General features: G+C 45.0%; 1 protein-coding gene across 2 annotated transcripts in view; it reads right to left on the bottom strand.

Annotated features, from left to right (window-relative positions):
- Nucleotides 1-25,948, bottom strand: part of MYO5C (myosin VC) — a 94,229-nt gene that overhangs the window by 20,912 nt on the left and 47,369 nt on the right. For both annotated transcript variants that reach the window (XM_041745482.1, XM_041745483.1), the window contains exons 17-33: nucleotides 25,740-25,826; nucleotides 25,175-25,286; nucleotides 24,167-24,378; nucleotides 21,838-22,003; nucleotides 21,363-21,509; nucleotides 19,120-19,284; nucleotides 17,748-17,841; nucleotides 15,322-15,385; nucleotides 13,154-13,334; nucleotides 10,987-11,080; nucleotides 10,618-10,681; nucleotides 10,451-10,531; nucleotides 9,409-9,589; nucleotides 7,692-7,785; nucleotides 6,991-7,054; nucleotides 5,736-5,904; nucleotides 2,257-2,344 (exon numbers count right to left, since the gene is read on the bottom strand). In XM_041745482.1, coding sequence (XP_041601416.1) covers nucleotides 2,257-2,344; nucleotides 5,736-5,904; nucleotides 6,991-7,054; nucleotides 7,692-7,785; nucleotides 9,409-9,589; nucleotides 10,451-10,531; nucleotides 10,618-10,681; nucleotides 10,987-11,080; nucleotides 13,154-13,334; nucleotides 15,322-15,385; nucleotides 17,748-17,841; nucleotides 19,120-19,284; nucleotides 21,363-21,509; nucleotides 21,838-22,003; nucleotides 24,167-24,378; nucleotides 25,175-25,286; nucleotides 25,740-25,826 — 2,063 coding nt within the window. The remainder of the gene's footprint in view (nucleotides 1-2,256; nucleotides 2,345-5,735; nucleotides 5,905-6,990; nucleotides 7,055-7,691; nucleotides 7,786-9,408; nucleotides 9,590-10,450; nucleotides 10,532-10,617; nucleotides 10,682-10,986; nucleotides 11,081-13,153; nucleotides 13,335-15,321; nucleotides 15,386-17,747; nucleotides 17,842-19,119; nucleotides 19,285-21,362; nucleotides 21,510-21,837; nucleotides 22,004-24,166; nucleotides 24,379-25,174; nucleotides 25,287-25,739; nucleotides 25,827-25,948) is intronic.

The following is a 25,948-nucleotide window of genomic DNA, read 5'->3' as shown; positions in this document are numbered from 1 at the left end:
GGCAAAATCTCCTTTGCTGTATAAGTGCTGGGGATTGGGATGTGGACATCTTTGGGTGGGCCAGAGTCTGCCCTCTCGTCGCCAAAGATTCATGTCCACTCTGAGATGAGATGTAATGACAGAAACAGAGGTTAGGAGTCAAATATTTTTTTAATAAAGATTTTTATTTATTCATGAGAGACACAGAGAGAGAGGCAGAGACATAGGCAGAGGGAGAAGCAGGCTCCATGCAGGGACCCCGATGTGGGACTCGATCCTGGGACTACGGGATTACGCCCTGAGCCAAACGCAGATGCTCAACCACTGAGCCACCCAGGCATCCCAAGAGTCAGAAAGATTTTGAAGATGTTATACTGTTGAGCTGGAAGAGAGAGGAAGGGACGCATTAGCCAAGAAATGTGGGTGGGCTCTAGAAGCTGGAAAGACAAGTGAAAAGACTCTCCCCAAAAGCCTCCAGAAGGAACACAGCCCTGCTGACATACTGATTTTTAACTCCGTGAAAATCGTATTGGACTTCTGGCCTCCAGAACTGTAAGATAACAAATCTGTGTTGTGTTAAGCCACTAATTTTATGCTGATTTGTTACAGCAGCCATAAGAAATTAATACAGGGGCTGTAAGAATTCACACAGAAGTGGCTGGAACTCTTAACAAATCAAGGAGGAAGCACAGTAGTTGGGCCGAGAAGGGTGAGTAGGGTCTGGTGGGTGAAAAAGAAGGTGGCACAGGTAGCGAGTTAACAGAACTTCCTTATTTCTCTATAAGAATTTCTCCTGCTTCAAAAAAAAAAATTTCTCCTGCTAACATACTAGCTCTTTTCTCTTGGAGACTAATAAAGGTAGAAGGTCAACCGTTTTACTAAGCGATACTGTTTATGGTAAGCATGATGTCTGATTGGTACCCTGCATCTGGACCTGGATGAACAACAAATAAAGCAGACACATCTGATAAGGACATTACACTTTGGGTATTCTTGAATGTGGTGACTTGTATCTGGGCTTGTTTCTTGCAGGGACTCTGGAAGTGAACGGCACCTATGGAGAGTTCAAAAGATGTTGGCTTCCTACCAAGAGTCACGTGGCTGAGCCTGGAAGCAGATGCTACAGCCCACTAAGCCCTGAGGTGACTGTGTCCCTACTGATGATTTGATGGTACTCAGAGAACCACACAGCTAAGTTGCTCCCACATTCTTGACTCTCAGAATCTGTGTGTTGCTAAGCATGCATTGTTTTAAGTTGCTAAATTTCAAGATAGTTTGTTATATGACAATAGATAACTAATATAGGAAGGGAAGCTGATGTATTCCACTTTAGACACGTGGGGTTGGAAGAGGTAATAGAGAGGCAAAGAAAGTATTTTGGAGGCAAAAAGGAGCCAGGACTCAGGAAAAAAGGTGAGAGGTGGGAGGTAGATTTTGGAAGTCCGTGTGTTGAGATGGTGGTTCATCCATCCATTCCAATGGGGACACTATGGGGGCTTGGGAAGGACAGACATGGTCCTTGCCCTCATGAGGCAGACTGACATTTATCATTAATTATTGAAGGAGAAGGATCCTCATGTTGGTGGTGGATATTTTGAGATTGAAGTGAGAGTGGAATAAATACCAATAAAGGAGCTCTTCAAAGAAATGAATGCAGAAAAAGGAGCAGACAGTTGGAGATACAGCCTTAGTGATCCAGACTGGGAGGAAGAGGAAGCAATATGCAATATGAAATCAAGAGCGTAGAAGAGAGAAGTCAGCTAAGTTCACTGATTCAGTAACAGCCAAGGGAAAGAAACTCATGGGGTCCTTTTCTTAGGAGCTCACGAGGGCATTCAAAGTGTGAAGTTCAGTCCATGTTCAGGACTACTGTCTATCTTCTTAGATCTCTTCTCTCTTCTAATAGAAATGGAGATATTGATCCTATGTAACTGGGAGAGGAAGAGACTTTCAAAGCAGTTATACTTGAAACTTGTTCACAGTTTCATTTTTAAAAGGAGAGAGTTAATCACAGAAGAGATTAAAAGTATTCATTACAGGGCATCCCTTAAGATGACATGAGTGCATCTGGAATTATCTGAGGGCTGGTGAGTTATCCTCTGGCCAAAGGATCTTTCCATTAGCCCATCACTGAGCCCCAACCCATCCCCCACATTCCCCAGTTAAGAATTATTCCTTTGAGTTTCAGAGACTCTGGGCCACATCAGGAAACAAACAATGCATGCTAACCTTAGCCAACAGTTCAAAAGGTAGGAAAGAGAATGTTATTTTTCCTACCCTTTTCAATCGTCTTGGTTAGAGTCTTGACTTGATCTTGTAGCTTCTTGATCACTCTGTCCTTCATGTCTAACTCTTCTTCAAGATCCTACAGATTCAAAACAAACAAAGACATTAGCTTAGAAGCATCAATCTGTGTTTTTGGTAACAGCTTTATTAAGCTATAATTCATATACCATGCAATTCACTCATTTGAAGTGTACACTCAGTGCTTTTCTAAAGTCAGCTATACGATGGCAACCATCACCATCATCTAATTCTGGAACACTTTTGTCACACCAGAAAGAAACCTGTAACATTTCCCTAGCCCCCTCCTGTCCTTGATAATCACCAATCTACTTTCTGACTCTTTATTATTTGCTTCTTCTGGACACTGAACATAAGGCGAATCATACAATATGTGGCCTTTTGGGTCTGGCTTCTTTCACTTAGCATAATGTTTTCAAGGCTCATCAGTTTCAAGCATGCATCAGGACTTCATTCCTTGTTGTGACTGAATAATATCCTACTGTATGGATATGCAATATTGATCTTGATCTATTTTTCCCTTAAAGTAATGCCTGTCAGAGAGAATTGAAAAATATGAATGTGTGAAAATGGGTTCTCCGGATATCAGAAGCTTGAGGCAGAGAAACTTCAGAGATTTGGGTCCTGGTTTTGCATTTCCTTCATGATAAAGGGGTGGCCCTGCCCATGCTAAATTTGGCTCAAGAACCAGCAGAGTCCTGGATGCCTATAAATATTTCTTAGAAAGGGTAGAGTGTTTAGGTTCTTTCTGAATTCTAAGGGCTTTGACTCAGAAAGGATTCAGGCTTCTCATCCCACAGTGTCCCACGCACAGCCACTACAGCCACGGGCTCTCTGGGGACTCTCGGTGCCAAGGGAGACTGTGCTGTTTCCACTCTTTGGCCACCTCTCCTCTGCTACAATTCTGGGTCTCTGGCTAAACATGTTAGGAACTTCAGTTTCTTCCCTCCTGTCTCAGTCCATCCTAAAATACATCTAAAAATTAAAGTTACCAGTCAACAAGAACCTGGAGGAAACCACTGTTCACATTTTGATTTCATTCCTTTCTTTATTTTCTAATCTGACACCTGCACATTTTATAGAATTGTGATCATACTGCATATGAAGTTTTCAATTCTATATTTTTCTCATTATATTGAGGACACATTCCCATGTCATTGATAATATACGCAAGCTGTCATTTTAATACCTAAGTCATATGATATACAACAACTTGTTTTACCCACTACTGTTAGACATGCATTTTTTTTTACTGTGATGGCCACTCTGAACAAAAATCTTTGTTCCTATATCTAATTACTTAGGATAATAAGATATTAGAAGTTGCATTACTGAGTCAAAAAGAATGTGAATCCAAAGGTTCATAATATTTGCCTCCACATTACCTCTGAGAAAGTTGATGCCAATTGCTATCCCTGGAAACCATGTGTGACAGTGCCCACTGCCAGGTATTTTCACCGGCACCATAAGATCTCTATAACTTGAAGGGCAACAATAACATGTAGTTTTAATTTTGAATTTCTTTGATAAATGGTGAGATGATCACTATTTTTTTTCCTTTTTTAATAAGGATTTTTTCTTTGACTCCAAAATTATGTAGTGGTTCAAATAGTGTCTCCTCAAAAATTCATGTCTACCTAAAACCCTAGAATGTGAACTTATTTAGAAATAGAGTCTTTAGAGTTGCAATTAAACTAAGGATCAGTATGAGATCATACTGGATTGGGATGGATCCTAAGTCTAGTCTCCTTCTAATAGACAGAAAAGGACAGAGAGAGACACAGCCATATGAAGACACAGGCAGAGGTTGGGGTTATGTTGCCACAAATGAAGGGGTGTGGGAGCCACCAGCAGCTGGAAGAAGCAAGGCAGGATTCTCCCCTAGAGATTTTGGAGGAGTGTGGCCCTGCTGTCCTGTTGAATTTGGACTTCTGTTTTTTACAACTGTGAGAGAACAAATTTTTGTTGTTTTAAGCCACCCGGTTTGTGGTAATTGTTATGGTAGATCTTAGAAACTAACACAGGTAAGTCTCATTTGTGGGTAGCATCCACCACCTAATATACAGAAATTATATTCTTTTGTTGTGTATTAACCTGTTCATTTATGACACTGAGGTCACTCACTGGGTTGGGAATACTCTGTTAGAATGAACACGTTGCTATGATTGTTCCCCAGCTAAGCGCATGGTGGAAGCAGCAGCATTGCTTTGTCCTGCCTGGGAACAGAGCCACACACACAGAGGGGATCCTGAGGAAAGGCACTGGGTGGGACTGCACCGCACCTTCCTCTGACACTGGAGCATCAGAAACCAACGCATATGAATCCCACACAACTCAGGGACTGACAAAACCTAGAGCCACATGCTCATGGTGAGAGAGCAAATGTTCACATGGGACAAGATATGCAACATACATGAGCCACCTACCTACCCCCTCCCTTACGACTGGCTCCAACTGAGACCCCAGGGACCTACACGTAGGCACCAGTGCAGAAGGCAGGACAGCCTCTCACACAAGTTCAGCAGGCAGTTGCTTATCTGGTGTGACCTGAGGAGGCCATTCTCTGAGGAAGTTGTAGCCCCCTCAGAAAAAGATGTTTATTATCTAGGTCTCCCTGACTGGAATGTGTTACTTTCTATTCAATGTTAAACTCTTTGGATTCCTTTGGATATAATTACCCGTTTAAAGTTAAATCCTCATACTACAAGATATGATTTTACCCTATCATGGTTTTCCTGTGAGACAAGAAATGGGGCACCCTGACAACAGAGTGTAAGGCCTGTGAGCCTGTCCAGGCTGCTGACCATTGCCCTGGGGAGGAGTCCTTTTCTGGTTACAGTCTTGGAGGTCGCCAGGCCAGGAGGGAGTCTGAGCATGTCCAACTCCCAGGAAAGGGACCTGTCTACCACTGTGGTGCTTCACGCACCAAAAAATTCCAAAAGAATTGCTGGGGCCTGACTTAGACTCGACCGATTTCATTTTGATAAGGGCATTTACAATTTGACGAAGACTTTAACGATTTAAAACATTTGTCATCTGCCATCATGGTCACTTCATAGAGGAACATTTTGACTAGAAAAATTGTAGGGAGGGCATAGCCCCAAAACAAGCATGTCCCTTTAATAGGGAAAGGCTTGCTCTAGACCAGAACATCATCATCTCAATGGGTGCCATTCATGGGACAGTGCTCATCTCTTTGCTTATCATCTCTTCGCTTTATCGGAGACTCCCCTCGTCAGGCCAGTGAAAGTCGCCAAGGCTCCCTGGCAGCAGGCTGCCACATCAGAGGCCACCTGTCTGCTGAGATAGGGACACAGATTGCTCTGACGGAAGTGGCTTTTGGTCTACAGCCGTTCATCGTATGTTTTAGGTGGTCCCTCCCCGCTTTTGGTGACACCTGCACATATCATCTATTAACAAGTTGAAAAAAAAAAAGTTGGAAAACTTCTTACCCTGTTTTCCATAGTTAGACGAGACGCTTCCTGCCGGAAAGTACTCTTGACTTCACTTTCAGTTTCAAATTGTTTCTTCAAGTGCTCACTGGCCTCCTGCATTTCTTGAATCTTACTGATCAGCTTCTCTTTCTCTTTGATGTGTATTTCATTTTGGGCCTCTATGGTCCTGAGAAAAAGAGGAAATTTTGGTATCCGTTTGACCATCATGGACAAGTCACTCATTGTCAAAGCAAATGCTGATTATTTTCAAGACAGAAAAATCCTTTGGCCAATTTATGTGTAAAGTGAATAGTACTTGAATAGCAATGTCCTTAAAGCAGGGGCGTGGGGGTGAAGATCAGGGCTGGCTGGGTATAAAATTGTCCACGACTGCACCGGTGTCTCTAACCTGTTAAGAGATTCTTGCCTCCATTCTGCCAAAGGATGTTGACTGTTCCCCCTGGACATCCACGCCCACTCACACTCTTATGACCACAAGCCCAGTGATTATCTCCTTTGTGAAAGGCCTGGGGACCAGACTCTCAAAAAGCCAGGGGTCAGAAAGAAGAGGAGTAGTAGCTTGTCAAAAGAGATCCCAGACTGTGTCTCACCGCTTTCCTACAGTTTGGGGCCCTCATTTCATTCCCATCCTACCAATAAAGTCACATGACTAAAAATGTTCTCTAGGACATAGGACGTCCATGTATCACTCTGCAAAGTGAGTATGTCAGTGAATTGGCAACAAGACGGCTTGGTAAGGTCCCACCACAGCACCAGGCCCTCTGCTGGTCAAGATGCAAATTTGAGGGGATTATCAGTGAAGACTCTCTGAACATGGATTTCAAGCCTTATCCTAAATGGTCTGCTTATGAGAAAATCTGTTCTCTCTCACACAATCTTATTTCATCAGTTTTTTGAACACACAATCCCTGTGTGCGGCACAACATTCTAAGGGAATAAGAGGATACACGGTGAAAAGTAAGTTCTCTCGCCTTCCCTGTGTACCAGCCATCCAATTACCCTCCCTGGAACCAAGCAATGTTTTGATTCTTATATGTTCTCCCTTATATGTGTGTGTGTGTGTGTGTGTGTGTGTGTGTGTGTGTTGTGTGTACATATGTGTTTCTTTCTTTCACATCTGAATAGTAATATATACCTCAATCAGCACCTTGCTTTTTTGCCTTATTAACATATCTTGGTTATCTTCCACAATTCCAGAAAAGAAAAGCATTACATGAGCATGAACTTGAAGAACATACACGTTAACACTTACTTTCTTTGTGTTCCCTCCTCTTCTCGATTGCGGTTCAACTGATTAGACAATTCTTCCAGTTTTCCTGTCGTGAGAAGAGCTGTCATAACTTTGGGGTCCATATGGCAGTCTGATTTGGGTTTGGTCATGCTTTTCAACAGTCCTAAGTTGTTTCTTGCCTGGGATGAGGTTTTGTTTGCTCTGAACAATGTTTATTTTGTTTTTTTTAAGATTTTATTTATTTATTCAAGAGAGACAGAGAGACAGGCAGAGAGACAGGCAGGCTCCATGCAGGGAGCCCGACATGGGACTTGATCCCGGATCTCCAGAATCAGGCCCTGGGCTGAGGCGGCGTTAAACCGCTGAGCCACCCAGGCTGTCCTCTGAACAATGTTTAAATATTTCCCAAGCTATAATCCCAAACTTGTGACATTTCACATAAAAATCTGGATTTCTGGCTTTTCCTTACAAATAGGAATATCAAGTGACACTGGGGCCAATAGTCCCACATGGCAACAATCAATGGAGCTTGGAGGCTGCTGCACCTCTGAATGCTGTGTACCTTATGGTCCCCTCCAAAAAGCCCTCTTTTCTCATTTATGTTACCTGGTTGGGCCCCTGGAGAACCAGAGTTCGAGATCCCTGGGTATAATGATTTCTCTGTCATTTCCTGGACATGAGAATCCATTTTCTAGAAGTGGTTTCATGGCAGTTTCAGTTACCTTTCATGCTTTCTGTTTGTTCATTCAGGCGGGTTTCCAGATCTTGCTTCTGTTTCTCCAGCTCTGAAATTTGCTGTTTAAAGTCTGGGATCATCTTTAGAGAAGAATTATAAATATTTAAATGCAAAACACTTTTGTCTGTGAACTTCAAAACCTCAGAGCTACTCAGAAGTAAACTAGACTGTCTAGGTGCTTAAGCCCAGGGAGTGGAAACATCTGGTATAGCTGTGCAGCAGGGCCAGCCAAGGCGTTAGACTGGTTTGGCATTATGGCTTTTTACTTCAAGATCTATACAGAGCCACAGGCAATACCAGCATGTTTGAAGGGAGTGGTTCTCACACGGCTATGACCATGGTATCCCCGAGGTCTCCTGAGGGAGAAGGAAGTACACTCTCTGGGAGGGTGTTGGGGGCTCTGCTGAGGTGAGCCAGCCTCCTCGGCCCGGGCCCAGAAACATCATCTCGTCATCTAGGAACACGAATATCGAATATTGTCTCAAAGAGGCCCCTCCATGCCCTATGAATTTCAGGCAGTGCACTGCTCTTTTCGTAGAGGTCTGGAATGATCCAGTTTGTCCTCATCTATCTGCATATTTCTGTAAACATCACTCCTGCCCATCCTCAGTCAGGTAAACAGTTTTCCTGTTATCCAAGTTTTAAAACCTGTGTTGTCCAAGTTAAAAAACACCTGTGCCTCTCTGAAGTGTACATGAAGAATACTTGCTTGATTGTGTATTTGGGTGCATGTTCTGCACTGGTCCTCATTAAAGCTTCAACCAAAGGATTAAAAAAGACAAGGTCCTTAACCCCTGCTCCACATGCCTGCTGCGCCCAGGGTCACACCTCCTCACCTGTGACACAGCCCAGAGATGTCCTAATATTCTCAGGCGAGGCAGAGGAGAAGGAAGTGGTAAGAAAGCTGAGAAGGGGTAGCCAGGGAGGTGGGCTGAGGACCTGTAGGAAAGCGTGGTATCCTGCAAGGTGACAGAACAAACCGGAGGGAGGAAGAGGGAATGATTAACGTCACCAGATGTTGCTGAGGGAGAAGATGGAGGTGGAAAGGGATGCTTTGGGCTCAGCCATGTGCAGGCAGCTGGTCAGTGCACACGGTGCACACGACAGATTGGTGTGGCTGTGAGGTGGCCCCCGAGGAGCCTGGCCAGCTGCCCCCAAGAAACGGGTGGTGGCTATAGTTGATGTGGGGTTAAGAAAGGGATGTTCTTTGAGTCAGGAGATTTCTATAGCATTTCTCCATGGCTGCAGGCTTGAGTTAAAAGAAAGGATGAGACAAACTCAGGGAAAGAATAGGCATCACAGAAGAGAGAAGTCCTTGAGAAAATAAGCAGAGAGACAGACCCGAACACCTGCCCCACTCAGGAGTTCTCCTTCTACCTTAGTGTTTGGGTTTCCACGGTGTTAGGCTAGACTTAAATACACAGATTTAAACACACACACACACACACACACACACACACACACACACGCATCACAGAATTTGAACCCATCCTATGGTAAATAAACCCATTCTCAGATCAAAGTGCTCTCCATCCCAGGGTAATTTTATAGTTTTATCTTCTGACTCAGTTATTTCATTCCTAGAAAACATTCTAATCCATTGTTTACTGCCAGGAAACTGAATTTTATCCCACTAACAAATGGCATCTCTAGAATAATGGCTACATTACATGGCCACCCGGGGCCCATGGCTGAGACCATACCATGTTTTCTGATGTTAGCCTGGTAACTTCATGACGGATACTTTCATTGATGTCAGTCTCTTCTCTAAATAATTTCTGCAGGTGGTTGATTTCTTGACTTAGATGCACCACTTTGAAGTTCAAAGCTTCGATCTCCTTTTCGTAGCAATCCTTTTGGGACTGGAAATGGCTCTCCAAGACACTGTCAGAGGAGGGGTCAGAAATGAACCACATAGTCTTTATTTTGTTGTGCGGCTGTGAGCGTGTACATGTGCAGTAGTTACGAAAATTCACAATTTAGGCCCTGCTAAGGATGTAAAGTTTACTTATGTACACATAGTGACAGGCTATGGACTTAGGTACATAGAATTATAAAATTCTTCTAGCTAGTTAGGAAGCATTATGTGGCACTAACAGGCAGTTAATGGTAAGAAATTTTAGACACGTTAAAATTACACTTTCATAGTTTAAGAATATGTTTGTATGATGCAACAATAGTAAATATACATTCATTATGCATCTGTCAAACTCACAGAATGTATAACACCAACAGTGAACCCCGAAGTAAACTATTGATTCTAGGTGATAACGACAGATCAACGATGTTCATCAATTTTAACAAATGTATCACTCTGGTGGGGGATACTGATACTGGTTATGTGGGGTGAGTGTAGGGATACCTCTGAGAAATCCTTATACTTTCCGCTAAATTTTGCTGTGGACCTGAAATTTCTCTGAAAAATAATGTCTGTATATAAAAGATTATAGCAAATTCCTTAAAATTAAACATAGTTCTATGTCTATAGCAACATTAGCTAATTTATTTGATATAATCAGTTTTCCCTGCACAGATTACAGGTTTTAGGACTTGGAAGTTTGCCCTAAAAATATTTTTTTTTCATTATTAAACTCATTACTTAATTCTTGAAATATTTCCAGTAATTACTGGATCATCCCACCATAAGGAGTTTCCTCTGCGTCAAATCTGTGGAAGATAAACTCGTTACTTTCCTATATCTATCATCTCTGAAAAGCAAAAAGAACTCTGGGGGGAGTTTCTCACTGTGTTGCTTTCTTTAGTCCTTCATAAGCAAACCAAAGTTCTCCATCCTCATTTAAATGTTCCAAATCTTCCAACGAGAGCCTGGAAAATAAGGAGGGGTAAGAAAATCTATCATCTCACTCCTGTGCTACATGTTTCTAAATGTCTGGTAATGCAAAAATGATTACCTGCTTCTAACATCTTCAATGTCATAGCTTTCAAGAAGTTGTTTGGTGATCTCAGACATCTTTTCTGAGAGGAAAAGGCAGAGCTGGTATAAATTACAGATTTGCATGATTTCTCTTCCCCCATTCCTAGTTCTCTAGATTTCACGCAGAGTGTCCAGCTAACCATGCCAACAGCTAACTTAACAACTATTCAACCAATCAGCCAACCAACCTATCAGCTATGAAGTCAAGCAGCTATTCAACCTACCACATGTCCAACCAAACAGCAAGCCAACCAGGCTCACACCAAGGGATACATTTCCTTAGCAGTGACACCTGTAATAAACTCATTTCTGCACCCATGGGCTCAGTGACTCATATTTTTCTTACCTCTCATTTCCCGTTTCTGTGATTGCACATGTTTCTCCACATCGATCTTCTGTGTCTGAAGTAGCTCTATCTCCTTTTCAAACTCAGAGATTGTCTGTATCACAGCAATGACCATACCGGGTGAAGAAAAAATAGCTATTATGGCTTATGTCAGACAAAGAGAACACTATTATGGTATTGTGTGTCTACCCAAGACATCATCACCCAGTTAAAATCTTGTTAAAACCTTCACTCCCCACACAATGTAGCCTTGAAGCATATTTAACAACTTATTCCCAGATACAGTTGGTTGCAGCAATAGAATTAATATCCTTACTATGTAAAGGGAAAAAGTAGCTCCTTACTAAGTTTTGGGTGGGGTGGGGAGGAAAGGGGCCCGACAGAAGAGGCTAAATTCTTTTTCACTGTATGATGAACTCTTGGATGCAGGGATGTGGGCAACACCACTGTCGTAATATTGGGTGTGGGCTCCCACCAGGTTTACATGTGGCACAGCAGTAGAGCCAGGGGTACCCAGGAGGTTGGGAGTTGGCTGTGAGGGTGCGACTAGGTGTCCTGAGGGGGAGCACAGGGTGTGGGGAAGAGGTTGTATTCTGCTTTATTACCTTGTGAGGTCAGCCTCAGTAGGGATCACAGGTGTGTGTTTTCATAGCATTGAGGGATATGCGGTGGGGAAATAAGCCCTCCTTAATCTTTTCTCAGTCTCAGTGTTTAAGGGCTACAGCTCCAGTTTCGTCAGAGGATGAGGAGGGAGATCTAACTGAATTTACCAATCACTTTAGGTACATCACCTAATCCTTATAACAGGCCACATGGTGATGGGGTGATAATTTATGGATGAGAAAACTGGGGCTACAGAAGGTGAGATGGCATGCTCAGGGCTGACAGGGCCCCAGGACGGTCCGATCCAAAACCCCTGCTCTTGGTAATGTTTCAGCAAATGTTCCAAGTCATACATGTACTTACTTATAGACTGATTATGTTTATTTTCTGTGAAAATCAGACTAATCTTAATATACCACATCAGAGAGTTTGGACCACAGTTTTAGCTACCAAGACGAAGTGAGTGACAAGTAGTGGTGCCTCACTCCAAGAGCAGCCATGTGATGTCCCAAGATGTAGACTAGTCAGATGATGCGATGCTAGCCTCATGGGACTCCTGAGAGTGAAGCAGTCAGAGCAATATGTGGTCCTCCTTAGTCCCACGGTCCAAACTCCTTCTTCTTTTTTTTTTCAAAGATTTTTTAAATTTATTCATGAGAGACATACAGAGAGAGAGAGAGAGAGAGAGGCAGAGAGAGAAGAGGCTCCATGCAGGGAGCCCGATGTGGGACTCGATCCCAGGACTTATCCCAGGACTCCAGGATCACACCCTGAGCCGAAGGCAGACACTCAACCACTGAGCCACCCAGGCATCCCCCAAACTCCTTCTTTTAAACAATAGGAAACTGGCCCAGAGAAGATAGACAGCTCTCCTGTGAAGTCAAGAGGTGACCCAGATGTGATTCTTAAAGTTCTTCTAAGTCACGTGTGGGTATTCCATGACAGTTACAGAGAATATTTGCATGATCTTGCTAATATTCTACTAACATACAATTCATTTATTTAGTGGAAGCTTACAAACTTTCCAAATTTATACCGAAATGTTTTGCGTTGAAGAATAGAGGGACATTCGAGTTTGTGTTTCCTGGTAGGGAAGGAATTCAGTTAAGCCTCGATTGTCCAAGCATGGATCATTACTATTGTGGATTTTCTGATAATAACTTAAAACAAAAGATTCTGATAACAAGGTAATTTAATTTTAATACGGGTATTTATAGAAATATAACATGATGGAATGTATAATAATGATTCACAATCAATTTATAATTTAATTTGAAAATGTTCTCTAGGTAAACATATTTGAATAACTTCATAAACCATATTCATATAATTTCAAAAGAGTTAGAAAGTGGACTTTTAAAATATGAAAAGCAACTATTGGTAAGTCAAAGGCAACTTGGGAGTTCATTCTTGGAAGAACTGAAGGAATCAGGGTCGTTTTGACTGTGGCCTTTACACAGATGCTCTTAAATGTCTGGTCCTGTGGGAGTGTGAAACTGCTCCCTACAGGAGGCTCAAAGACCGGAGCCAGGGAGCTCATCTGCAAGTGAAAAGCCCCTTCTACCTTTGCCTGCTTTCTCAGTTGGGCCACCTCCCCCTTTAAGCCGTCTGAGGTGACACGTTCTTCCTCTAGTTGATGATGCAAGTGCATTTTCTCCTCTTTGAGAGCTTGAATGTCTTCTTTCAAAGACGAGATCTGCTTCTCATAGTCTTGTGTTTTCAGTTCAAAACTTTTTTCAAGAAGTCTAGGAGCAAAAGAAAAGAAATAACTAATTCAGAATTTCTCAAGTCTTAACCATGAATTAGAACCATACATCATCTTGAAAATAAGAGACTCGGAAAGGAGACATGTTAATTAGGATCCACTGTGACCGTTCCAATGGCCTTATTTTTAGCTGACTGTTGCCTGTCCCCTTAGGTTACAGAAATTTTTTTATACCTTCTGAGAAATGTGGCTCTACTATGGTCACACAGAGGAAACACAGGATAGGGAGGCTGAACTCAAAGACTCAGTGGTGGTTGGGATACTCCACTCCTGAAGCCACCCTAGTTCTGTGTGGTTCCCTGTGGTCTCTTGGAGGAGCCCCTTCCCTTGGCAAAGACCTTGGCACATTCTGCCAAGTGCTAGCCCCTGCCGAGTTCCAAGGATCCCAGAAGGGTTTGGCTGGGTCCTAAATAAGTTAATACAGCCATTTACCCTGTCAAAGGAGCCAGCCCTTCTAACATTCTGCAATAAACTGCAGCAAATCCAGGTGCTCCAAAGTCCAGGGAAACCCAATTCCTTGTGAGACAGCTGCTCAATTAAATATGGGATGACTGATGAAGAAAATAGCCAAAGAGAGACATGACCCAGACCAGCCCTACATAACTCAGAGGGGCCAGCAGAACAGAAGCAGTCCTAGGGACTCCAGCAGTTTCTATGATCACCACTCTACTTGCTAGGCTGTCATCTCAGTTCATTTATGACTGACTTACATAGCACAAAGGGAGAGCCCCCAGGAAGGGAGTCACATTCCCAGCAGGTTTGTGTTTCCTTTTGTAGATATTAACAAACTTCTCAACTTTGTGCTCCTAAGAGGCCAGTAAAGCATCTTTAAAGAAGCAAACCGCAACCAGGAGTCTATGTTGAAAGAATCTCAGACTTGTACCTACTTTGGTTGGGAGTCACACACAGACTTCAGGCATCTGGAGGCCCCTTGAGGGTTGTGACAGGTGCTAAAATGTCTCGAGTCAGCTGACCGGGGATCAGACCAAGCTATAGATGAATGCTGATGAGGACTGCAAGGAACTTAAAGTGACCTGGCCTCAGCCTGCCTCTCCAAACCCCTTCCTGAAATAATTGTTCCCAAGTGGCCCCAGGTTACAGTGAACTGAGCCAAGAACTGAGCTCCTCTCCTAGAGTTGAGAGTTCACTGAAAAATAAAATTTTCAAGGTGACGAGCAAAATCTCCTACTCACACAGGACCAGGAAACACATATCTGTTAACTCTTGGAGCTCTTCAGTTTCATTCTCTCCACTAATGTTTTGGCATCCAGCTCCTTACTAAGATCCAGGCTCTCCTGCCAACTAAATGCACAGGGAAGCTGTATATCCTACCACCTAGCCCTGAGCCTTCTAGACAACAGAAATGTGCCAGGAATATTTTGTCTTTCCCCAGCACCCTGCCATGCATCCCTCCTTTGAGATCTAAAAGCTTTGCGTTGACTCTTGAAGAGAAGGGAGTGTAGACTGCAGTCTCTGCAGATTAACAGAGTTTGGTACTGAGACAGGAAAGGTGGGGCAGGTACAGTACAAGGTCCTGGGAACCTGCCTTAACTATCATGAGGTGGGTTCCACCCCTTATTGTCTGGGGCAAGAGTCAAGTTAACAGACACAACACACAGGGGAGGGAGGAAGGCTTATTTTCAAGGCAATAATTTTACTGCTTGGACTTGATGGAAGCTGAAAGGGACAGCAGGGCCTGACCTTTTCTGTCTGAGCAATGAAGGGAAAGCCAGAAGTTCCCAGGGGCCCACCGCCCACAGCTGCAGAACCTGTGCTGTCTGAAAGGTACACCCTGCGGGACTCGGCTCTCACACATGTGAGTCTCTCACTTCCTAAAAACATTCACACACACCCCATCTCCTGTCCCAGCTTTCCTGTATCTGTGACCTGCTATCTGCAAGCTGAGAGGCAACGTATAAAAGAGTAGAGACAGATGCAATAGCTCTGAGGCAAACTAGGTTTCGTACATTCTCTGTTGTTCTTCTTTTTGCACGTCATCAAAGAGCTGCTTGGTGAGATCATCCATTTTTCCTGTGAAAAGAGAATGTTCTTTGAAATATATCTGCAAACCAATGCCTTGATGTTTTCATATACATATATATGTATTATTATTATTATTATTATTATTATTATTATTATTATTAAAAAGTACACAGAAACGTTTTAGGAAGAAAATGGCCAGTTTATGACAGGGTTTCAGTCCTGGCACTGTTGATGCTTCAGACTGGACAATACTTTGTTGTGGAGAGGGGGCCGTCCTGTGCAGTGTGGGACGCTGAGCAGCAGCTCTGGTGTCTTACCACTGTGACCACCAAACATGTCCCCTGATGGGGAGAGGGGAACCAGAGTGGTCTCTTGGCTGCGAACCACTCATTCATGATAACCAAGAAAATAATAAAGTGTGTCTGTCTTCATCTGTGGACAAGGTAGTATGACAAAGCTGCTGGTGCATTTTAGTATAAGAGTCTCTAACAACAGAGTGAGGTTGAGGTGACATTGGACAGCTAGGCAATAATCGCCGGGCGTCTGGTCATTCTGAAGACTTGACAGCCCCATTTTCCCAGCATATCTACACACAACAGGTGCCCTTGAAAATGGGGGTAACCCATCAAAGCCTGACATCTCTATTTGTATTTAGTTGATACCTCATCCTTGACCTCTACCTCATTTCTGAATCCCACCGCAGAGGGAAGCCCAGGGAGGAGGTGATGAAAGCTGCCCTGAATTACTTGATTTAAAAAAAAAAAAAAAAAAAAAAGGTCAATGGTATTAGTTTGTCAAATAGATCTCAAATGTCACTGAATCAAAATGACTGCCTCAGAATGTCATGAGTCAGCCAGAAAAAAACTAGGAAAATGCTTAAGCTTTAATTTAGAAGCCCGCATTTGATGTAATTTCAATTTTTAATTCACTCACAGAATTGGCTTCAGTTCTGATGCTTACATCTCAGGCCATTTACCAAGGGATGAAAGAGCTGCTTAAATGTGACTTTCTTCCCAGGAGCAATGGGATGGTGTCCATGTTGGGATCTCAAAAAAGGGGAATGTGTGAGAACATCCCTTAGGTCACAGGGTAAGCGAAGGCTGGTACTTTTCACAAAACACTGTTGGCCATGTGTAGGGACACTCACAGGATAAGCAGTTTATAAATAGGGGTTTAAAAGCCTCCAGGTACTTTTTAGAAGGAAATATCAAATTATGGACTCAATCATGTCATTGCTGTCAAATATGTAATTTTTAGGACACGCTTGTAGGGATTTAAGTTTTCTTGTGAGGAAAAAACACTTAAAGTTACAAGAAAGCACAAATATACTCAGGAGCAGTATATTGTAATAAAAAAGATAGAGGTGGGCAAGTGCTTCCCTAATTCAGGTCTGAGGTTTACTCAGAGACCTCTGACTCCATGTGTTCATCCCCACTCACATCATCAGTCCTCTGAGACTGGCTGCAGGGTGTGCATTATCTGTAGCTGGAGGTTACTCCCAGGCTTGGCACCCTCTGGACAGCCTTTCCTGTTCTGCTGGCCAGGACTCAGGATGTTAATTTCCTCCTACTGATGTGTTTCTCCCATACTCTGACCTGAACCCCTAGGGTTCCTGAATCCTGCCTGCTGGGCCTAAGGTGTGTGCTAGATCCCCAGGCCTGAACTCCCACGCCCCTGTCGCCCCATCAGAGCTTACAGAAAAGATCTCTGGACAGGACAGATAATCAAATGTGGCAATTTAAACCATCTGGTCAGGAACCATCAGGTTCCTGCTCCATTGGGATTTAGCAAGCACTTGCAATTAGAATTTGAGTTGGAAATCTACGGATGGACAGAGGTAGGCTAAGGGGGCCTGCTCCACACCCCTGAATGAAAGTGATACCGCTGGTTCCCAGGGTCTACATCTGAGAGCCTGGGGTGATATGGCTCAAGTGCTCAGCAGGGCCTTCACTCAGAGCCAGGGCAGTAGCCGAGGAGGGGGAACCAGAGCAGAGGATCCTGTGTATCAGGATCGCTACAATTTTTTTTTTTTTAAATATAGATGTGTGAACCACCCTGGCGGTACCATACACAGACACATCCCTCACCCCGTCTCCTGGTGGAAGAGCTCCAGGCTTATGGCCCAACCATCTATATTTTGCAAATGGCCCTGGCGGTTCTGAGGCAGCAATTGCTGAGCTATCTGACAAAAGATGGAAATAAAGCAGAAGAGTCTGTAGGGTAAAGTTATCACAACTTAAATATAGTTATTCTCTGTGAGGCAAAAAATGATCTCATTTCACTGTACTCTCATGAGTACATGACAGATTCCGGATTCTGCCTAAAACTCAATTCACACCCATTAGTTATTTCCTGAATGCCTGGACAGGTGAGCATATGAAAGCATGCATCGGGCCACCTTGGGCTCTACCTTTTAGCTCTTCAGTCTTCTCTCGGAGCTGCAGCTCTATTTGCTCTTTTTGTATTTCCAGTTCTGAATTATGCTTCTGAAGCTTTGCCAATTTCTAGTGAAGGGAGGAAAAGAAGCTTTTTAAAAAAGTTCAAGTTTTGTCACCACAGCCTTGCTGCATTTTTATCTATCCATCCATGCATCCATCCATCTCAGCTCCTATCATGGATGACAGCCAGCGCCGGCCCACCACAGGATGCTGCATTCCATCTCACACAGAAGGGCTCCCTGTGACTTCAAGCAGACACTTGTTCTCATCCTGGTCCAGAAATGGCCAAAGTCAAGGAGGAAGAACCAAATCCAAGGTCTCCTCAAAGTCAAGAAAATGCCTCTATCTTTTTCTGGAAGCTTCTCAATAGCCAAGGTATTTATATATTTAATAGGTATAAATAATTTATGATATAAAATGGAGTAGAGACAGACTCAATAGCTTTAAGGCAAACTAGGTTTCGTACATTCTCTGTTGTTCTTTTTGTACGTCATCAAAGAACTGCTTGGTGAGATCGTTAAGAGTATTGTTACTTAGGAAGGATGTGCGATCATGACAGAAGCTCTATTATTTTAGCTTCTCCTGGTAAAGCATCTGCTGGGTCTGATGGTTGGTGACTGGCAGTGTGGGTTGGGGAGGGTGCCCTGGGGCTCCAGGCTGCCACAAACCTGGGTGCTGTAGGACTCTGGAAAGTACCAGAGAATGGAGGGTAGTAAATACTGCCGCTTCAGAGCACAGTAGCTCATACTGGTGCAGGCCTCTGTGGTAGGCACTTGGCTAAATTATTTTGTCTGACTATTTTATCCTCACGACGACTCTGTCAGTTCCTTTTTGCTATTGCCATTTTACATCAGAGAGGGTAAGTGGCTTGCCCAAGCTTGCCCAACCAGATGGCAGCAAAGATAAGATTTGAGCCTAGGACATCTGATATCTGTCAACTGTTCATCCTACTACACCACAGAGATGAAAACCCGCCCCAAGCTTTGCACTGCTGTTCTGGGGAAGATACTTCAGGGCACACACCAGATGGACAAGTGACAGGGGACCAAGATCATCCCAGAAGAGAAAGAAGCATCTAGCCAGGGAGGGGCTTTCATCACTTCATCATAGTTGAAAAAAGAGGAAACCTTATGTTGTGCATCTTGAAGCATGAGCCTCTTCCTCTTCCCCCAGATTCTAGGCCTCCGATCCCCCCTCCCCTGAAAGGTAGGCTTCCTTTGGTTATGGAAGCCGACAGCAAAATTTGATCTGTTGTGCAGAAATCTGCTTTGTGGGAAATGCTGTGACCTGACCTTTTGCAAGGAAAGACTTGCGTGTATTTCCATAATCACAACGAGCACAGACCTCTTCCATGGCAGCCTTGTATTTCTTCCCCTTCTCCTCATAATTGTGCCTATGGGTAGCTGCTCTGTCCAGCTCTGATTCCAGTTTCTGAATCTTCTCCGTGTCACTGGCCCGAAGAGCGGCCAGGCTGGTCAGCTTCTCTACCAGCCCGTGGTTCTCTTTGTTCTAGAGGAAACAAAAAACAAAAAACAAAAAACAAACCAGCAAATGTTAAGAGGTTTATCCAAAATAAAGAAGCTGTTCCATTTGCCTCTTACAACCTTTGACATGGCATCTAAATCTATCAGAGCTTTACTTATACTGATCACATTTATCATTACAATGGCACATATGAGCATTTCATCCCAGGGTAAATAGCGAGGCAGATGTGGTCTGGCAAACTTCCTGGGCTGATGGCATTTTCGGTGTGGGACCAGCCTAATCCTGGAGCTCCAAGACAACCCTAGTGAATCCCCTGTACCTCCCAAATTCATATATTATAGTCATAATACTCAGTCCTTCGGAATATGACTATATTTAGAGATAGGGTCTTTAAAGCCAAAATTAAGGTAAAATGAGTCAATGTCATATCAGTGGGCCCTAATCCAGAATGACTGTTGTCCTTATAATAAGAGATTGAGGAGGGGACACTTGTGTGGCTCAGTGGTTGAGTGTCTGCCTTTAGCTCGTGCTGTGATCCTGGGGTCCTGGGATTGAGTCCACATCCGGCTCCTCTTGGGGAGCCTGCTTCTCCCTCTGCCGATGTCTCTACCTCTCTCTGTGTGTCTCTCACGAATAAATAAAATCTTTTAAAAAGAAGAAGGAGGAGGAGGAGGAGGAGGACAGGACGAGGACATTAGGGGGGGTGCCTGGGTGGTTCAGTTGGCTTAGTGTTGCCTTCAGCTCAGGTTGTGACCCCAAGGTCCCAGGATCAAGTCCCACATTGGGCTCCCAATTCTGTGTGTGTGGGGAACCTGCTTCTCCCTCTCCCTCACCCTCTGCTGCTTGTTCCCCACCCCCTGCTCTGTCAAATGAGTAAATAAAATCTTAAAAAAATAAAAAAAAGAAGAAATCAGGACACAGATCGAGACACACAGAGAGTAGACTGCCACCTGCCAGTCAAGGAAAGACAACTCATTAGGAAAGCCCCTCTGCCAACACCTTGACCTTGGCCTTCTAGCCTCCAGAACCATGACAAAAGAAATGTCTGTTGTGTAGGCCTCATAGGCTGTGGCAGTTATGGCAGCCCTAGCAAATGAAAATACCTAGAATGGAGCCCAGGCAGTATCGGGGTCCCCAGGGGCCCCATTCCCAGCTCTCACGGAAGTTTTTCGGTGCTGTTTTGCACAAGCCACGTAACATGCAGGCCTGTCACTCAAGAGCACAATAAAGGAGAAACTGCATCAAAACCTGCAGCGATTTTTTGCACATTTGTCCACTTACTAAGGACTCCTGTATCACCACTTGTGGCTGATTCAAGCTTACCCTGGGAGAATCTTGGTATTATTTGGGACAGGCCCAGGAATGAGTTTTAGAGATCTGGGCACTGCATTTAGTCCTTCCCCACCGGCTAAGAGTATGTAGATTTTGTTTCCTACCAGTGGGAACAGTATGAGCCCTCTCCCCAAGACTGGCAGGGCTGCAGTTAGACCATATAGACTGTTGGGCAAATTAGAAAGTAACAACTCCTCTGAGCACACAGCCCTGAGGGAGCCTGGCGTGGCATGCAGACATCTTTGTGCAGATGAGGAAAAGGCACCCCTGCCTCAAGGCAGGCCAGCTTTGTACCAGGACGCGTGGTTTGGCCAAAGCAAACATGGCTGGATTTCAGCCCCACCTATACTCTTGGGCAGCTGCCCTTGTGCAGTGTACAACCTATACAACAACATGTGGTAGCCCTTTACAGTGTACTTCTGCCTTCTAGATCAAGTGGTCCAGGTAAACTATTTGAACCTCCTAATACAGGCATAAATCTTAAGCCCATTCGCTAAGGAATTGGCCCAGGACAAAAAACATCTGTTAGAAAAAGTACATATGAGAGATGCATTAGGAACACCTACCTGGGGATCCCTGGGTGGCGCAGTGGTTTAGTGCCTGCCTTTGGCCCAGGGCACGATCCTGGAGACCCGGGATCGAATCCCACATCGGACTCCCGGTGCATGGAGCCTGCTTCTCCCTCTGCCTGTGTCTCTGTCTCTCTCTCTCTCTCTCTCTGTGACTATCATAAATAAATAAATTAAAAAAAAAAAAAAAGGAACACCTACCTGATCTTCTAGCTTTTTCTGCAAACGCTGGACCCTGTAAGTAAGCTGAATGTTGAGCACGAATCTTCGGATACTCTGGAATCTGCGTCTGGCCAGCCACGCTCGTGCATATTTCTGAAGGATCACTGCCTTGTGTTCCTCCAGCATCTTCAAAACAAGATTTTATGAAATGCACATTGGCTTTCCAATTGTTTCTCTCATCAACTCCTCCAACGTTGAGAGATTCAACTACCAAAATATTCTCACGGCGTAAAATACAAATTTCATGTAATCAACCCCCAGAGTCCCACTATACCTAGAGCTTTGAAATAATAACCAAACCTACTTGTGGCGGACATATATGAACAGACAGGTCTCCTTGCTGTCTACGAAGGTCTCCATGCAGAAAACCAATGAGTTCACCGTGACTGGTGAAAAATAACCTGGGGAGCCCTGGGGAACCCGTGCCTAAGAAAGTGTGGGGTCTCGGCCATACCTTTCGATACCTCCTCCTTGCTAGGAGTCCTCGGGTGTAGGCCTGGATGGTGATGGTGGCCACGCGAATCAGCTGGTACAAATTGCGGACGAGATACCCACGGCAGTACTTCTGGATGATTATGGCTGCCCATGCTTCTTTCAAGGCTGTGGCCGTAACAGCTTTCCTTGGTTATAAAGGGTGCAGAGTCAATCTGTTACCCACAGAGCACTGACTTCTAGGGCACAGTGATGAGCTTGCACAGCATTTTTCCTTTTCACTGAGGAATATTCAAATGTTTTGCAAATCTACCCATTAAACTCTAAACCGATGGACTCTAACGCCCACTGGAAGTCATTCTCATCACCTCTCCTTTTCACCCTGATCTGAACGTGGATCTGCTCCAGCCCAGGGGAACAACATGGCAGCTGACACACTCTTCACATCCAGGGCGATCAATCCACCGTCACTCACATATGTGAAAACAAAACTGGGCTTTGGCATTGCATTTGCTCATTCAGCCTTGTGGGAAATCACGCCAGAGGCTCTAGATCAGGGGTTGGCAAACTACCTGGGGACCTTCCAGCCTTCCACCTGTGTTGTCCAGCGTTATAGGGACACGGCTACACCTAGTATTTGGACAATACGCATGGCTTATAACAGCAGAGTTGAATGCCTGTGGGAAACTGCAAGGCCCCCAAAGCCCAAATATTCAGCTCCTACAGAAAAGGCTTGTCAAGTCCTATCTAAAGGACTGGAGGTGAAGATGAAGTTCTTACCTTCAGCGTTAACAACTTCACATAGCAGACAGACTTATAAATGGCCAGGTGGGATAAGAGGAAAAATAAAATAACTACTAAAAGATCTGTGAGAGAGGTCTTAGAGAACTATCATTCTGCTTGTGAGCCGGCCCTTGGCGGAAAAGTGGAATTTCTGTAAACAGTGGAAGGTTGGAAAAGACATTTCAAGTTGAGGACCAGCGAACATACAGAGGGTTAACAATGCCTGAAATATTCAGAAAAAGAGAATTTGTCTGTAACTGTCAGAATATAAGACACATGAAAAAAATTAGTGAGGTTAGAAAAATAGAGACCATTTGTTATTTTAAAAATATATTTAGTGAATGCCAACTATGGTGTAAGAAAGGGTTCCGGTCTTCCCAGACCTTCCATTCCTACGAATGCAACTAGGCCATGGAGGGCCTTGAACACTGTCAAAGACTAAGTGTAGGAAACAGGGGTCACTGGAGGCATTGAGGGCAAGTGGCTCCACCAGGCCCTGCCTGCTTTAGGAAGACAGGCAGCAGGGGGAGGCTGTGCTATGGGACCATGAGGCAAGCACTGGTGGAGGCCTAATCTAGGGCAGGGGGGTGGGAATGGAATGATGGGACAGACACAAGAGGCAAGCAGGGGTAGAACTGTCAGGTCATGGCAATTCCCAAAAAGAAAGGGGGCATGAGTTGGGCAGGATGATAGCCCTGGGTTTTCCTGCCCTGGAGACTGCTGCTGTTGACTGGCCCAGGGCATGGGAGGCCAAGACTGGCTGCGGATATGGTATGATGGTCCCCTGGGGTGGAATGGCGGGCCCAGTTTGGAGCATGCTGAGATGAAGGCATAAAGAAGCCCAGATGTTGCTGGAGGTTAGGCCTCAAGCTCAGGAAGAGGTCAGGTTCAGTGATACAGCCTGAGCCTTACACAGCTGCCTTCTCAGCTATCCTCACAGCATGCCAAGGAGGAGGCAGTGCAGACACACACTAGCACACGGTGCTGTCCGCGGAGCATACTGTCTCACTGGCCAGCCCAGCATAGCCTCTTGGGGGCACTCAGTGAGGGGTAGGATTGCCCTCCACTCAGCCATCCCCTTGGGAGGTGCTCTGTGCTTGTTTGCAGACCCTTGCCAGGGATCCCCTCAGGTGTGGCCTGCCCCCCAACTCCCCAGCCCACGATCTGCAGGTAGGCTGGCCAGTGGCTACCCATGGTGTCTTAACTTAGGGCTTCACCAGGACCCTGATTGTCTTAGGCATTTTAGGTTCTCACAGAAAAGCGGCCCAGTCCCTCTACCTGGTCTCACTGAGGCTCTGACTTTCTTCAGCAAAACCTAGATGGGAGCTTCCTCTCTTCAGGGTCCTAAGTGTCATCTCTGCCATTGAATGGGAGGCAGAGTCAGCACTACCCGCCCTAAGGACATGACCTTCTCATCTCCAGGCTCCTGGCCACCATGGGAGGGCACCCACACACACACACCTGTGGCTCTCAAGGACAAAGTCCGTTAGTCCTTGACAAGCCCCTCCCCCTGAGGTGAGAGGTCAAGAGAGCCTCACCGCTTCTGCCCCTTCTTGGCTCCAGCATACCTCACAGTTTGCTGGCCCCGGAAGTACTGCTGAATAGTCAGGGCAGCTTGTCTTTCTCGGAGGAACTTTTTTCTCTGGAGCCAGCCACGGATGTGCTTTTGTATCACAACACAACTCTGCCTGAGCTTATCCAGTCGGAGTTTCTCTAAATAGGCCACTTGTCCTGCTCTGAAGAAAATTTTGGTTTTACCAAACTGGTATTGATTAGAATCCTGGAAGAGAAAAATGAGAGAATCAGAAATAAAATCTTTCAGAGTTTCTATAGTATTTGGAAAATATGCTTAGAGATTCAAAGACGCCAAAACATTGTTATTTTGACACATCTGTTCCTTGACATAAAGCAGAAAAATTCTGATCATGACCCCAAAATTTATTTTTTAGCATGTCTGTTTAAAGCCACTGGGGGAAGAAATGGACTTGAGGTCCAGGGATCTGTCTGTGAGGTGACAGGGGTGTGGGCATGCTTGGTGATTCTTAGTTGGGCCACTGGGGAGCTTCAGCTTCTAATGTGTGGTTTCTACAATTAGAGTAGACCCTAGAAAGGCCTGGCTTCTGTCTTCATTTCAGTTTGTCTTCACCACCTTTTCTGGCCATGGTACCACCATCCCCACTTCCTTCTGATCATAACTCATTGCTGCAGCAATGACCCAAATCCACACAGAGTGCCCTGTCTGGGACCCCCCTGGGGTAGAGACATGTCAGTTGACCAGGTGCTCTAAGCCAGGCCCATCAAAGCTCCTTAGATCGTGGGAAGACAACATATGAGAGGAGGACTGTAGTGGAGGTCAGGGCTTGAGTCTGGGTCCCTTATGGTGACGCCTACTCTCAGAAGATGGTACGCCCATGAGTGTGTCTGCTCTGATCTCAGCACACAAATGTTTGGGGCATATTTTCTTTCTTCTTTGGCATTCATGGCAATACTTCCTGAGACAGGCAGGTAGGGAAACATATTTGAAAGATGGGCATCTTCATAAGAGCCCGTCATTCGAAGAGCTGAGCAAGACTGACCTGGATGAGCCTGTGTAAAACCACTTTGCACACTTCCTTTTTATCACCAAATGAAAGCTCCTGTTTGGTCATGAGCACACCGTAGCGACTGTAGAATTCGATGTATGTCCACCTGTAAAGTCAAACAGGATCTGAGGCGGCGTGGCAGTGAGGAAGTGTGGCCTGTCTGTGGATCCCACTGCTGATGGGGTGGGGGTGGGGTGGAGTTGGTGGGGTGATGGTGCTGACCTTTGACCTCACCCTGAGTACACCTGTGTGTTCCCCGTGCAGTATTTCTGCTAACACTCGCCTCACCAATTGTGCTGTCCCCCCCTTCAGCTCCCTCTCCCAGGAGCAGTGGGGAGGCAGCTGGAGACAGTCACTGGCAGTGGAAATGGGGGATGGGGTGGTCGGAGGGGGGCCCCTATCCCTCACACCTCCGCCAGTCGCCCTCAGCACAGTGGGAAAAATCTTGGGGGCATCTTATGCAAGTATCTAACAAAAAGTCTGGCAGCTGCTCCCTTGGTTCTCAGCAGGCCTGAAGTTGGGAAGTTCCCCCGCCCCAAAGCAAGGAGTGACAGCGAACCTGGAAGGGTAGCTCTGCGCGCTAATGCGAATCGTTTCTAGAACGCCACAGGCTCGCAGCTGCTGAACAATCCTTTTGGAGTCGAACCTGAAAGAAGATGTGTGTTAGGATGCGTGTTAGCCATCGTGACAGACAAACATGCCCATGAGCAGCGCAGCAGAGCCGCCAGGACTGTGCGCCCCAGGGGAGTGGGGTCCGCCTCTGGGACC

The sequence above is a fragment of the Vulpes lagopus genome, chromosome 2 (assembly GCF_018345385.1).
Source record: "Vulpes lagopus strain Blue_001 chromosome 2, ASM1834538v1, whole genome shotgun sequence".
NCBI classification, from domain to species: Eukaryota; Metazoa; Chordata; class Mammalia; order Carnivora; family Canidae; genus Vulpes; species Vulpes lagopus.
The sequence above is the reverse complement of the archived record's forward strand: the minus strand, read 5'-3'. Positions and strand labels throughout refer to the sequence as shown.